The sequence below is a fragment of the Loxodonta africana genome, chromosome 10 (genome assembly GCF_030014295.1).
Source record: "Loxodonta africana isolate mLoxAfr1 chromosome 10, mLoxAfr1.hap2, whole genome shotgun sequence".
Lineage (NCBI taxonomy): Eukaryota > Metazoa > Chordata > Mammalia > Proboscidea > Elephantidae > Loxodonta > Loxodonta africana.
The window spans coordinates 23,422,258-23,437,292 of NC_087351.1; the positions used below are offsets into that span (position 1 = coordinate 23,422,258).

The window sequence follows — 15,035 nt, forward strand, 5'->3', positions numbered from 1 at the left end:
ACTGCTGCCTTGAAAGTCAGAGTCCCCAAATTAGACCAGCTCCCCAGGGAGACCAATGCTGGGTAGTGGGGCATGGGGAGGGAGAAGATCCATTGTGGCACTGATGGCCTATCAATCAACAGGGCATTTAAAAGGTATCTGCATATACAAAATATGTCCAATCATCTAGTTGATTGGGGATTCAGCACAACTGGGCCCTCACAACAAACAGGCATAGTGGGCCAGCACAGAGCAGGGCAAGCATCATCAGAAGGAGGATAATTTCTTTGGGAGGGGCCTGAAAAAACAAAGCAAGTCCCCAAGCTCAAGAGACTGGCAAGATTACTGGAGTCTACTTCTCAGAACTGGACACAAAGGCAGAAACACTCTTATAGTAACAAAACTGTGTCTGAACCTAAATTGGCTCAAAGTTTCTTTCCAATATTAGCTCTGTGCTCTTCAGAACTCCAGTTCTTCAAGATGTTGATAGATTAAAAACAAATGAAAAGAAGAAAATAAAGGGGGAAAAAGCCTTCCCTGTCCAACTTCATCCTCCTTTCAGTAAACCATTATAAAAGTAAATCATTATAAAGCAATGCTTTGTGTCTGAACAGATTGAAGCATTTTAAAATTAGCACATAAGAAAAAATGCCCCAAAGGAACTGTTTTGGTCATTCAGATCATTAATGTAGAGACAGTTCGGCCTACCCCAAGATGGCTGAAATTAATAACCAGAATGAACGCCGAGTAACCAAGCTTGGACGGACCTCTTAGGCCATCAGTAACAACTCATCATTATGACTCATGCTATGATTGCCATTCTTAACCTTTAATGAGGTCTGTGGGAATGGCAACCCTCCCAGCTTCCTGAGCAAGTGCTGGAGAGAAGTGCTATAATGGGAACTTGTGAAACTGTGAATTACACAACAGCCCTCCTGAAACATAAAAAAGGTAATTGCTAAGGAAGAATAATATTACTAACATCTTCCAGCACATACTACTAGTTCATGTCACTGCTGACAAGGAAATTTCATGACACTGCAGAGCCATGAACCAGAAACTGAAAAAACTGTAATCCATGTCTAAGTGATACAGTAACCCAACAATAAGTAGCAAGGTAGGATCTTACAAAAAAAAAAAAAATTTTTTTTTTCCACAAATGGGGTTTGGAAATGCAAACACAAGATGAAAAGGAGAAAAACTTTCCTCCTACTAAGAATAAGTTCTAACACAGAATAAATTGTGATATGAATAAAATGGCCCTTATTTTTTATTTAGAAGACAATCATGATAGTACAGTTACAGTAATACAAATAACTGGGGATTTGCAAAGGAAGCCAATTTTACTGAAGCTGCAAAAAGGTTTAGGAGCTTTTGGAGCACACTGGAGGAACTGGTCGGACAAGGAGATAGCCAGATAGAATTATTATAGAGACACTGTTAATTGGCATAGTCCAAAAACCTAAGACGTGTATATAATCTTTTTCTCTTCTCTATAAGGATTCGTTCTTGCAAATCTGGTTGCTTAAACAGAAAATTTCTAGTTCAGGTTTCAATCCAAATTCAACTGCTCAGAGGAGAATGACATGAAGACATAGAAATCGTTAGCTTCTTAGGTCCCTGAGAAGAGGCAGGGGTAAGATACAACAGCAAATAAAAAACTGTGCTAGTAGTACAAATTATAAAAGACAAACAAACAAAACCAAACCTGCTGCTGTCAAGTTGTTTCCGACTCATGGTGACCCCATGTGTTACAGAAAACGGCTGCTCCATAAGGTTTTTTTCCTGACTTTAATCTTTATGGAAGCAGACTGGCAGGCCTTTCTTCCACAGTGCCACTGGGGGTTCAAACTGTCAACCTTTAGGTTAGTGGTCAAGCTCAAACTATTTGCACTACCCAGGGACCTAAAAGACAAATAAGCCGACTCCTGTGACTGATGCCTTCTTATAGTTTCTTTACTTAAAACTAGATGTACACAAAGGCACGAAATAAGAGAAGTTAATATTTATTTCCCAATCTCAGTATTTCCATTATTTTCCAATTCAAGTTTAGTCCAGGGGAAGGCATACAAGCAAGCAGCTTAAATTATGTAAATTAAAATCTTGTCATTTTAGAGCAACATAACACTCTAGGTCAGTGGTTCTCAATACTGACTGCATGGTGGAATCACTTGGAGAGCCCTAAAAAATATTGGTGCCCAGGCCTCACCCTGAGCAAATGAATCAGAATCTCTGGAGGTGTGGCGCAGGCATCAATATTTTTTAAGAGTTCCGGAGGAGATACTCAGGGACATCTAGAATAGATGACCACTCTATTCTAGGTTTAAAAATTAGTAACATTTCTATTTTTCTAACTCCAAAAGTAGTGCCTGCACAATGCAGAAAACTAGGATAGGTATGGGCAAGCACAAATTAAAAGAGGGATCTGGAATTCTGTTACTACTTTTTGTAATTATCCTTTCAGTCTTTTTTTATGAATCTATATGCATGGAAAGAAATGCACAAAATATTGTATTTTTACAATAAAATAAGGTAACAGATTTTAGAGCTAGAAGTTACCGTTAGAAATCATCTTGTTTTATATATGAAAGAATTAAGGTCAAGAGTATCCCTGACTCAAAGTCATTCAGTTTTTGTGGTGTAAGGTTTCCAAATTTCCAAAACAGTTCTTGACCCACTAATATAACAATACTCTACATTCAGGCTTCTGGAAAAATCTTATATTAGTTTTCTTTACCTTCAAAACACAATTTGTGCAAAAACTTGAAATCTTCAAAAGTTTGATTTCAACTTGAAAGTCAATTTCCATTAAGTAACTATTATTTTTAATGATCTAATAATTTTTTAAAAGAAAGAACAGAGTTTTATAGGGAGTAGCTTCATCTTTCTCCTGAAGAATTCTAGCATTCATACAATAGCTGTTCCCATTGTGTTCTGGGTAACACTGATTCCATTGGATGCTAGCGAGTGCGACAAAGGAAAAAAAAAGTTTTCTTACTCAGGTAGATTAGGAAACAAAATTAGAGATTCTTTGCTGTTCCATTTCTCAGGGTCTTCATAGAAGACTCCAGGGTGTACGTGCAGAGTATAACATGTAGTATTTCTCAAACTTATTTGACTTTGGAACCCTTCCTCAGCTCAGTCCCAACAGCTTCATGTTTTCGAATATGTTTTAGCAAATAGCACCATAAGGATTCCTATGACAAAGGAAAAGATCATCTGCAGTACTCCATTGAGGCCAAAGTTACTCTGAATTGGATTATAGTTAAACCATTTTTATATCCAGTAGGAAGTGCTTTAAAAGAGAAAGAATATGATCCCAATGACCAACTTAACGTTTTCAAAACTGCTCATTTAAAAATTATTAAAGCATAACACGAGCAGTTTGAAAACTGGACAAATAATATTGAATACAATATTAACATTATTTATGTGTTGCCTTCTGGTTTTTGTTTTATTTTACATAACTGTAATCATAGTATATTCACACTTTTATATCACATGTACTTTCAATTTCATTCATAAACCACTCACTCACTAAATATTTATTCAATAATACCTTAAACATTGTGGAACCAAAGATGATTAATGTATAGCTCTGCCCTCAAGGAATTTAGGATGGGGGGGAGATAACTGTTCAGGGGATAAGTCAACAAATAAAATACAATGTGGTAAATGCTATTACACAGATTATATTGGGACAAAAACGAATGTCCAATAAGGCCAAATCCTTTGTGAAGCTTGAAATGAATTTCAAAGGTTCATCAGAGACAACGTGGAAAAGGCAGAAGAGTAAAAAGGAGGAGGAAAACAATCTACAAATTGGGTCTTCATATGCTTAGGCATACATTTTAGAATGGATTGGAGAGAATGACTTCCATTTCTGCTTTGTTCAAATTGTCTTCTATGAACGTACATTATTTTTTAAAATCACAAAACAAAACGGAAATGGAAGTATTCAGTGTACTCAGATCACCATCATCTTCAAGGGTCCCAATTCTTTACCTTGGCTTACAAGGCCGTTTCCAACCTTACTTCTCAACTACACTCTCACAGACACCTCCGCCCCCAAACAACTTTAGAGTCAAAGAAATGCAAATTAAGAAATAACGAAGTACTGTTCTCAAACTACCAATTTTAAAAATTATAAAACTGGTGGAATGCAAAAGGTGCAATTTTTCTAGTGTGCATTTTGAATAAAAATTCCCTAAAAATGTGCATACTCTTTAATCTACCAATTCCACTCCTACACATTTAGCTTAATGAAATAAGACTTACTTAAGGAGATCTGGTGGTACAACGGTTAAGTGAACGGTTGGTGTTTGAACCTACCCAGCGGCACCTTTGCAGAAAAGCCTGGTGATCTGCTTCTGAGTGGCCACAGCCTGGAAAACCCTATGGAGCAGTTGCACTCTGTGCCAAGAGTTGGAATTGACTTGACAGCAATTAACAATAACAACAAAGGAATCATTACAACAATGGTTAAACAAGAGGGAAAAACCCCTCAAACACCAGGAAACAACTTGAATGTTCAATAGGTTAAATTATGATATAGGTATTTAATTCAATACAAAACCCAACCATTACAAACTATAATGTAGATTTAATGATATTAGGAAAAAAAAAAAAAAAAAAGATCATCTATCTTCTCCAGTTAACCCTCACAAGCATTTGAGGGTAGGCAAATTATTCTTTCACATAAGGAAGGTTGAAACATAAAGTCCTAAACAATATGCACAAGGTCACACAATTAGTAGATAGTGAAGCCAAGATTCAAAAGCAAGCCATCCGAATCCGGGCCCACACTGCCTCTCGCTTTTACGTAGAATAGGACAGTACTGTCTACTTCTCAGGGTTACTGTGAGTTAAATGAAATAAACATAAACCTCCTGGAACACGGTGGACATTCAATACTCAGAAGCTAAGACACAAGACTAAATAACTGGCTCGAAGTTTAATAATCAGTGGTGAAGCCAGGATTCAAGCAGAGGATTCGAATTTCCCGGGAGCAGGGAAGCGATTAAGCTTTTCTTAGCTTCAGTTCCTAACGAACGCAGGGACTTGACTTCTGCCCCGTAAAGCAGCACCTCAAAGGTCAGATAACACACATCAAGCCTCTTCAGGAAGGCGGTACTGCGCAGGAGGCACTTTTGGAAGCTCTAAATATTGTCAGCGTCTCCTTTCTCTCCGCTTCTCAAGCTTCAAGTACTAGGTAGCGGCTCCGCGTCTCAGGCAATTTCCGCACCGGAAGTGACGTATATGTTCACGCGCCGAAACTGTACTTGCAAAGTGAGACGAAGAAGTAGGGGACGCAGGTGCGGCCTACGGTCAGGGACTCGATTTGCTTGGCGGCTTTGGGAGGCGGCGATTGCCATGACGGCCCAAGGGGGGCTGGTGGCCAACAGAGGCCGGCGCTTCAAGTGGGCCATTGAGCTGAGCGGGCCTGGAGGAGGCAGGTGAGGAACCTGGGAAACCCGACATCAGTGTGGTCACCCCAGAGGAATGAGCCTTCAGGCACAGTTCGCTGAAAAGGATGGGTGGAACGCGAACATCAACTGGGGAAGTAGCGGCTTTTCTGCTGTGCATGTTTCTGTGCCCAGAGGATATTTACTTCAGCCCTCCCAATAGGCAAAGCTGTACCTATTGCCGTGGATTGACGAACTCAGTAGAGGGCTTGGTCTAATTTGGGAAGGTGCATCTGAGGATCTTAATTCCTTGTGATTGGTAGAATAAGAAATGTGGGAGATGAAGTGTGGGAGGCTTCAGTCTTAGTTTCTTGGTTTGGTTTCTTAGGGGCCGAAGTGACCGGGGCAGCGGCCAGGGAGACTCCCTGTACCCAGTCGGTTACTTGGACAAGCAGGTGCCTGATACTAGCGTTCAAGAGACAGACCGGATCCTGGTGGAGAAGGTACAGAGGTATAGATGTCACAGTAGTTCTTGGGCCAGTCACAACCTACACACCCACCCTCCTCTCCCAGGCAACATGTGAATGCCTTACTGTAGATGGCCCTTATTCTGAATATTTGCCAACTACACTGCTTCAGATTAGTGTTACTGTAGCTCACATATCAGCTTAAAAGTGCTGAATGTTGGTAAAATAAAAGACGTTTGGAAACAAGGTATAAGAAAACCCATTGCCATTGTGTTGATTCTGACTCATAGCGACCCAATAGGACAGACTAGAACTGCCCCATAGAGTTTCCAAGGAGCGTCTGGTGGATTCGAACTGCCAACCTTTTGGTTAACAGCAGTAGCACTTAACCACTATGCCACCAGGTTTCCGAGGTATAAGAAAGTGAGTTGAAAATTATCTGTTGGTGGCAGTCTTTCCAGTTGAAGTCATTCTTGTCTATTCTAGTTTGCTTACACCACACATCCAATCTGACAGGATATTCTGTTAGCTTTACCTTCAGATAGGTCCAAAATCCTGCCACTTCCCACCTTCATCTATTTCCCTAGTTTAAGCCACCATCATCCCTCAAACAGATTTCTGCAAGACTTTTTTTTTTAATCAATAAAACCGTAGTCATTTAAAAAATAAATTGTGGTCATTTAAAGCATTGTTTCTTAACCTCAGCACTATTGACATTTTGGACTGAATTATTCTTTGTTATGGGGGGCTGTACTGTGTATTGTAGGATGTTGAACAGCATCCCTGGCTTCTACCTATTAGATGCCAGTAGTACTCCTTCCCCAGTTGGGATAAGCAAAAGTGTTTCCAACATTTCCAAATGTCTCCTGGGGGAAAAACTGCCCTTGATTGAGAACTACTGATTTAAAGGGTACAGTCTAATGAACTTTGACAGTGGTATACCGCAATGAAACTACCACCACCTTGAGATAGAGAGCATTTCCTTCATTCCCCAACGATTCCTTGTGTCCCTTTCTGCAATAGACTTCTAACTGGTCTTGCTACATCCGCCTTGTCCCCCTGTAGTCTATTTCCAGCACAGCACCCAGAGCGATCCTTTTAAAATGTAAATCAGATCAGTACCCTCTTGTGAGTCCCTATTTCATGTTCAGATCATGCAGCTACTTAGAACATTATATTTGATCTCATCTCCTACCATTTCCTCTTTGTTTAGGTCACTTTAGTTTCAATAGCCTCTTTGCTGCTCCTTGAACATACTAAGCAACCTTCCATCTCAGGGTTTTTGTACTTGTTCTTCCCTCTTTCTGGAATGCTCTTCCCCCAGATACCTTTTTGACTTGCTCCCGTATTTCCTCTAGGACTCTGATGTTACCTTCTTAGTGAAGCCTACCCTCATGGCACTCCCTATCCTGTTTCCTTTATATTTCTCCACAGCATTCATCACATATATGATATAGTTTACTGCCTGTCTGCTCACTCTTGTAAGCTCCACGAGGGCAGGATTTTTGGTCTCTCTTGTTCTCTGCTGTATCTATCCTAAGTGCCTAGAAAAATGCCTGGCACCTTCTGTCCTTATTACCTTTCTTTCTTACTCTTTATGTTGCTCAGTACTAAATCTCTTTTTTTTGTATTTTAGGTGAAAGTTTCTCACTGAAAAATTTATACACAAATTGTTTTGTGACATTGGTTGGAATCCCTGCAATACATCAGCACTCTTCCCCTTTGTTTTTCCACCCCAGTTTCCCTGTGTCCATCTGCCCGTTTTCCTCTCCCTTCTTTCCTTCTCGTCTTCGCTTTTGGGCAGGTATTGCCCCTTTGGTCTCGTAGCCTTGATTGAACTAAAAATCATGTTCCTCAAGTGTGTTGCTGTTTGTTCTATGGGTCTGTTTAATCTTTGGGTGAAAGGTGGGCTTCGGGAGTGGTTTCAGTTCTGAGTTAGCAGGGTGTCCAGGGGCCATAGTCTTGGGGGTTCCTCCAGTCTTTGTCTGACCATTAAGTCTGGTCTTTTGTGAATTTGAATTTTGTTCTACATTTTCCCCTGCTGTGTCTGGGACCCTCTATTGTGATCCCTGTCAGAGTGGTTGGTGGTGGTAGCTGGGCACCATCTAGTTCTTCTGGGCTCAGGCTGATGGAGGCCGTGGTTCATGTGGTCCATTACTCCTTTGGCCTAATACTTTCCTAGTGTCTTTGGTTTCCTTCATTCTGTTTTGCTCTGAACACGATAGGACCAATAAATGTATCTTAGATTGCCATTTGCAGGCTTTTAAGACTCCAGATACTACTCACCAAAGTAGGATGTATAACATTTTGTTTATGAACTATGTTACGCCAATTGACCTAGATGTCCCCACAGACCATGGTTCCCAGCCCTCAGCCCAACTCGATCCCTCAAAGTGTTTGGATGTCTAGGAAACTTCTGTGACTTCCCCTATATTGTGTGTTCTTTCCCTTCACCAAAGTTAACACTTGTCTACTGTCTTAGTGATTTCCCCTCCCCACCCTTCCTCTCCCTTGTAACCATCAAAGATTTTTTTCTGTGTGTAAACCTTTTCTTGGGTTTTTATAATAGTGGTCTCACAAAACATTTGTCCTTGTGTGATTAACTTATTTCATTCAATGTAATCCCCTCCAAATTCATTCACGTTATGAGATGTTTCACAGATTTATCATTGTTCTTTATCATTGTGTAGCATTCCATTGTGTATATATACCATAATTTATCCATTCATCTATTGATGGGCATAAATGATCTTTGTTTCATGGAATGGATGTGATTTTTACAACATGAAAGTGACAGCCATTTTCAATTATTTTCTTGAGTAGTGTTCCTTGTCATTTTGCATCTTGGTGTATTAAACTGTAGTATGAATACATAACAATTATTAAAATGACCTGATATTAATGGTAGAGTATCATAAAATCTTTTAGAGCACTTATGTGGTTTGAATGATTTGACATTTAAACTCCCAAAGATCTTTGTAAATGACAAATTAGGGGACCATTTATAAATATGACCGTTTATTATTTTAATGTGGTGAATAGCCCCAAATGGGTAGTGGTATATTATTCTTTTTATATAGCTAGATTTAGTTCCCTAGTTAATGTTTTGTTTAGGATTTTTGCATTTAGGTTCATGAGTGATACTGGCCTGCAATTTTCCTTTCCCATAATGTCCTTTTTTGGTATTTATGAGGCTCCATAAAATGAGTTGTAGAATGTTTCTCATTTTTTTAATTCTCTAGAAGAGTTTGTGTAACAGTTATAGCACTATTTCCAGTTTCTTATGTAGTTTTGGTAAGTTGTACTGTGTTCTAGGAATTTATCCATTTCTTACATTTTCATTTGTATTGACATGAAGTTGTTCATATGATCACTTTAATATCTGCAGGCTTTGTAGAGATGTCCCTTTTTTCATTCCTGATGTTGCATATTTGTCTTCTCTCCTTTTTTCTTCATCAGGCTCACCAATACAGATTTTATACTAATCTTCAAAAAAAAAAAAGAACACCTTTGGCTTTGTTGATTTTTTTCATTAATTTTTGCTCTCATCTTTATTTCCTTGGGTTTAATTTGTTCTTTTTCTAACTTCTTGAGATGGATCAACTTGACCGCAGTGAGTTTGGTTTAATATGTATTTAAGGTTATAAATTTCTCAGGCCAGCTCTGTGTCCTACAAGTTTTATATGTGGTTTTTTTGTTTTTTTTTTTTTTGTCATTTAATATTTCTATTTTCCATCGTAATTTTTTCTTTGATCCAGGGATTATTTAGAGTACATTTGTTAATTCCCAAACATAGGGGATTTTCCAGTTATCTCTTTATTTCTAGCTTAATTGAATTGTGATCAAAAGATACGCTTTGTATAATTTTAGTTTTTTGAAGTTTATTGACACTTTCTCCACAGCTCAGCAAGTGGTCAGTTTTTGTAAATGTGAATTCTGCAGTTGTTGAATGCAGTGTTCTAGAGGTGTCAGTTGGGTTAAGTTTGTTGATAATGCCATTCATGTATTCGGTATCCTTACTTGTCTGCTTATTCTATTGATTGTGATATGTTAATCTCCCACTATGATTATGGATTTGTCTGTTTTTTCAATTGTAGATGCACAAGTATAAGGACAAAACCAGGGAAATCTTTTCTTTAGTCAAAATCAGGGTGAAAAATGACATCTGGAAAACCTACAAGGAAAAACATAAAGGATGGTGAGGATGTCTGATCTTTAGAAGAAGAGTTTCCTGCAGCAACATGGAGAGAAGGGAAGAGGTGGTGGAATTGAGGAGTTAGCTAATCAGAAACAGGGAATTGGGAAATTTGTTTATGACTTTAACATCAGTGGTACAGTAAATGTGGGACTGAGGATAGTGACCAGAGGTTAAAATTATTTGTTTTAGCGCTGCTGGGACATCGCCTTGGGTCCCCTCAAACAGATTCCCATGAACCTCTTCATCATGTACATGGCTGGCAATACTATCTCCATCTTTCCTACTATGATGGTGTGCATGATGGCCTGGAGACCTATTCAGGCACTTATGGCCATTTCAGCCAGTAAGTATTCTTGAAATAATAACCCTTCCCTAAGTTTTAAGAATTAAAAGCAAATTCTTAGGCAGAATCCATACTGGAAATCTTTGGACAGCTCTTAGCTAGCTGCAGGGGGAGGTTGTGCAGGGTGGTGGAAATGGTGGTGGCATGGAGGGAAAACAGTGCTTATCATGGTTCTCTGTTTGCCTTTAATTTTCCTATTTGCCATCTTACTATGAGTCTGTCTATGTTGTTTTAATATATAGTTAGCTTGATTCATATTGAGGAAAAAAAAGTTGTTTTGGTTTTTGATACCTTCTGTTATCTCAACAGCTTTCAAGATGTTAGAAAGTTCAAGCCAGAAATTTCTTCAGGGTTTGGTTTACCTCATTGGGAACCTCATGGGTTTGGCATTGGCTGTTTACAAGTGTCAGTCCATGGGACTGTTGCCTACACATGCATCAGATTGGTTAGCCTTCATCGAGCCCCCTGAGGTAAGGCAAAAGAAAAGTTAAATTTTAGTCCGTTGTAATACACAGTGAGCGGCTCGACCATTTGATGGTGGGGAATTGGAGTTGGTATTAAGAGATCAGGTCTTAAGAAATAAGGGCCATTAGGACTTTGGGAGTTGTCATTTTTTAAGGATAAGGCAAAATAGAGCTTGTGATTAAAGTATTAAATGACTGATTCAGGAAATTATTTCAGTATGCTTATACCACATACCTATTTACTTTTTCTCGTTTCAGAGAATGGAGTTCAGTGGCGGGGGATTGCTTTTGTGAACCCAAGAAAGAAGCACCTGCACCTTAGGGATTTGGATCTCATTTACATACTTCTTTAGGCCCAGTGCTTCCTCCTCAGCATACTCACCTTAAAAATGTCACTCATGCCGAGAAAAGCCCAAAAGCTCTCTTTTCTCTATGGCGAGGAGACAAATCTTAACTACAAACACAAAGAAACTGTACCACAACCTGACTGAAAATAATGTAGAAAACTTTATTTATGTTTCCAGCACAGAGCAAAACAACAAATAAAACTATAACTCTGTAAACAAAAGAATGGGTGCCGCTAAATCAAGAACAACAGCAGCATCTCCTCTCAATAAATTAAGTGGTTTATGAACAAAAATGTTGCACGTGTTTCCCTTAAATCTATTTTCCTTAATATTTCACTTCTATTTAACACAAGATGGGACATAAAAATTCTGTTGCAGACACTTGTGGAAGATGTGAGAAACTAATGGCTGGATTCAGACTACATGATAAAAAACAAACTGGACGGAATGAGCACATAAATATGCATACAGTGTAATTACTACTTTTAATACCCACAATAATGGATTTTTAACATGTTCAGGGGGAATGAGGATTGGTGGGATCCTTGGGGCCACAGGAATCTGAGGCATTTTAAAGGTATACCTGCCCTGGTAAAAGTCATAGCTGAGACTTAAAAGCTGGCTGATCTTACTCAAAAGGCAGGATGCGGTCTTTCTCTTCCCTCTTGAAACACAAAGCCCCTTCCCCAAAGGTGCATTTCCCCATCAAGTTTTCGGTATTGCTTTATTTGCAGTGATTAAGACAGACAAGACACTTTGCAGACAGACAATGCAAGCAGCACAGAGAGACCTGAAATGCTCTAGACAGAGATGAGTATAAATCTGGCCTAATAACCATCTTCCATGTAACAGTGATTGTGTGTTTTAGGGACTGAAGTAGAATTGTGCCTATGTTAACAGCCACTGATTCCCTTATCCCTTTAAAAGATTCTTAACGAGCTCCAACCACAAAGAGCTCTTCTAAAACTAACCTTATTTTTTGACCATTTTTGTCCTGTATGTAGGGGGAGGGGACTGTACGTACCACTTTGGCCAGTGATGTGTGAAAATGTAGGGGAATTCCTGTGCAGACTGACCTTCAAGATCCTGGACCCTAGGGGACCTGTCCCATTACTGCTGTACTCAATAACAGAGTGTTGCAGTAAGAGTTATAAATGGTGCTTCTACCCTCTGCTGGAAGGAGCAGAAAGGGAAAAAATAAGTGAAGACTCTATCTGCTTTGCTACCCTAAGTGGGCCTGGAGGTTGAAAGAAGAGCAAAGGGAACAAATCAAAGTGACTCAATTTCTTAAGCCATACTGAGGGATTTTTCTCTCTGTCCCTAAAGGTCAGATGAACAATCTGCTGGCAACTAGGTCGCTTGCTCCATATCCTACTGGAAAATTAAGGAAGAGTGGCACTAACAGTAATAAAGCAAAATCTAAAAGCAGCCACGAATATAGCAAGAAGATAAGTTTCTCTAAATACCTATCCTGTAAAATGAAGATTCAGTACATACTTGAAATGACTGCTCAGCCACACAGGGTAGCTTCCCTATGCTTGAAAGCCAGGAATTTTATGACGGTTACCTTCGTGTGGGGGGGCTGGGGGTGGCGGTGGTGGACTGAGCTTACAGAAGCATCTCCTCGGCACAGACAGAGTTTTCTGAAAACAAAACTGAAACTGCAGAAGACCCCCGGCTTGGGTGATCTCTCAGTTCAGGGCCAAGTTTCTGCAGTCAGAATGGAGAATAAAGTTGGAAGCAAGAGGGAAAAATGCTCATATTCTCGGCATTTTCTTCACTGTGGCTTTGGAGATGAGACCACAAACAGGTTTCTCAGTGAAAGAAAAGTTTCTTGAATTAGGCCAATGCCAATTCACACTTCATTTTAGCGACAAAGCTAAGGAGAGCAGCAGCTCACTAACTCTGGCGCTGTGGAGAGAGTGTGGCTCTAGGACTTCTAATTCCATTGCTGGACTCCCCCCTTTAAAAGACAGGCCAAAGCTTTCAGGGAAAGATTTTAGCCAGTCCTCCTTGTGTTTGTTCCTGTGATTTTTCTACCTATGCTGACTAACCCTGAGGGCATAAAAGAGAAGGAAAAGGAGAACCTGTTGTCTGTGTTCGTCATGACCTATATTTCTTACACAACAACTTATATATTTTGCCCATGTCACATACATAACCACAGGCTGTATTTCCATAAATCTTAATAGCTACTTTTTGGAGTTCCCTTAGTTCAACCATTTTAAAAAAAACCTGAAAGAATTCTTAATCTACCTTTAAAAAAGCAATTTCCATTGTAACGCTGCCTATGTTACAATCTTAACTAGGGAATGGGTTTTGAGTTAGAGAAACAGACAACTGAAATACACATCAACATAATATATGTACTTAAACCTGGTTGGAGGAAGTAGAGGCTGCAGCCAATTTTCAGTTTTTGTACATTAGTATCCTGATACAAAATTTAGAGTCCTAGAGAGCAATGGGTACACTAAAGAAAATTAGCTAGTAGATTTCCATCTTGACTTGCCACAGGTTATCTCCACAAGGATATTAGGTCCCATATATTTGGCCATGAATTCTTTACTATGATGAGGCTGTATCTCTGACTGCATGGTGTCATCATTGAACCAGGACTTCCGAGACTCATCTTTACTGTTGGATATGTGCTTGCTTTTTGTCTTCAGGTGAATTTCTAGCAACCCTTTTACAGATTTGTTTTATTGGTTTAGCTTGCTAATTCCAACTTGCCTTTGACTGGTACAGACATGGCTTTTAGGACTTGACCGTTGCTTTGATGTTGAGGAAGTATTCTATGAAGAGCATCACATGGGAGCAAAGAGCTAATCTGTTTGTACCCTTCTGAACAAGTACTTGAGGCTCCGCTTGTTAAGAGTTCAGTGTGATGTGTACAGAACACAGGCCTCTAGTTGAGTGGCAGTGTAGTAACGGGCTGGCGCTTCCATGGAGGATGGAAGGCTTTTTGGAAAGGTGCGGCCAAGCAGAGTTGTTCAGAGGCAGGTTATGAATAAATGGTGATCACTTCGCTACCACCACCCCGGACAAGGAGGACTCGCTCAAGTCCCTCGGTGAGCACTTCTAGGAACTCCATGTCTTCAGAACTTGTCAAGGAGCCAAAGAGGCAGAGTATACAATACCGCTTGGTATTATGGTAATCTGAATTTACCTGATCACAGAGTTGCAAGATCAACACACCTGTCTTATTATATGCTCAGAAATGGAAAAGTCTGAACTTTGGATTCAGTTTGGCCGTGTGAAATAATCCAGGGAGCCAGTCCCTTTGCATATATAAAACCCTTTCCCATTTGTTAGATATTTTCCAAATGTTATTTTAAAAATGGGGACACCCACAAGTAATGTGTTATTCTAAATGGCAAAATAAGACAAAAACTACCAAAAAAAGGAAAAAGCCTCAATAGGGCAGCCTGTAAGATTCCTAGAGAACTCAAATAATTTCTAAGTGAACCTATTCAACCCAGATTTTTCTACCAGTTTTTTTTAACTTTTTTTTTCTTCATGGTACTGGTATGGACCAGTTTACATAGTTTCAGTGCTCAAGGGCTCCCATAAAAACAATCCTGGGATGAAGGTATGTGAAAGAACCCCTAATCTTTTCCCTCAGCTGAAGAAAACCCCACTTCTACTGCTTCTCCCCTAACTCTGTGCAAAAGGGGGCATTTGCAAAGTGGGTAGATCCTGGTAGGGAGAAAGGATGTATGTGTCATCTGTCTCTAGATTGTCAGAAAGGGTTCTGTACATTCAATATTAGAAGTCACATGGCAAATATACCAAGTTACAGATATATCACCTAAAAAGTCTCTTTAGGGTTCAG

At 39.5% G+C, this 15,035-nt stretch overlaps 3 protein-coding genes across 9 annotated transcripts in view; 1 reads left to right on the forward strand and 2 right to left on the reverse strand.

Moving 5' to 3' along the window:
• Positions 1 to 5,270, reverse strand: part of KATNBL1 (katanin regulatory subunit B1 like 1) — a 79,283-nt gene extending 74,013 nt beyond the window's left edge. Inside the window, exon 1 of the mRNA XM_064292223.1 lies at positions 1,688 to 5,270. The gene's annotated coding sequence lies outside the window, so the exon portion shown is untranslated. The remainder of the gene's footprint in view (positions 1 to 1,687) is intronic.
• On the forward strand, positions 5,241 to 13,928 carry EMC4 (ER membrane protein complex subunit 4). Of its 2 annotated transcripts, XM_003418632.4 has the most exons (5): positions 5,246 to 5,435; positions 5,773 to 5,887; positions 10,239 to 10,392; positions 10,702 to 10,862; positions 11,115 to 13,928. In XM_003418632.4, the coding sequence occupies exons 1-5, from the start codon at positions 5,353 to 5,355 to the stop codon at positions 11,148 to 11,150; spliced, it is 549 nt and encodes a 182-aa protein (XP_003418680.1). In that variant the 5' UTR covers positions 5,246 to 5,352; the 3' UTR covers positions 11,151 to 13,928. The 2 variants fall into 2 exon arrangements, with proteins under 2 accessions (XP_010596607.3, XP_003418680.1); XM_010598305.3 differs by lacking the exon at positions 10,702 to 10,862 and having other exon boundaries at positions 5,241 to 5,435.
• SLC12A6 (solute carrier family 12 member 6) overlaps positions 9,415 to 15,035 on the reverse strand; it is a 97,121-nt gene continuing 91,500 nt past the window's right edge. For 5 of the 6 annotated variants that reach the window (XM_023558629.2, XM_003418629.4, XM_064292221.1 and 2 more), the window contains one exon: positions 9,415 to 14,296. In XM_023558629.2, the coding sequence (XP_023414397.1) occupies positions 14,205 to 14,296 (92 nt within the window). In that variant the 3' untranslated portion in view covers positions 9,415 to 14,204. The remainder of the gene's footprint in view (positions 14,297 to 15,035) is intronic. The other variant, XR_010323130.1, reaches the window with a different exon arrangement.

What these genes read in the sequence shown, in the direction of transcription:
- EMC4 (XM_003418632.4), top strand. Translation starts at nt 5,353, where the DNA reads ATGACGGCCCAAGGGGGGCTGGTGGCCAACAGAGGCCGGCGCTTCAAG. An exon ending in AGCGGGCCTGGAGGAGGCAG is followed by an intron (nt 5,436 to 5,772) that starts GTGAGGAACCTG and finishes TTGGTTTCTTAG; the next exon opens with GGGCCGAAGTGACCGGGGCA. An exon ending in ACCGGATCCTGGTGGAGAAG is followed by an intron (nt 5,888 to 10,238) that starts GTACAGAGGTAT and finishes TATTTGTTTTAG; the next exon opens with CGCTGCTGGGACATCGCCTT.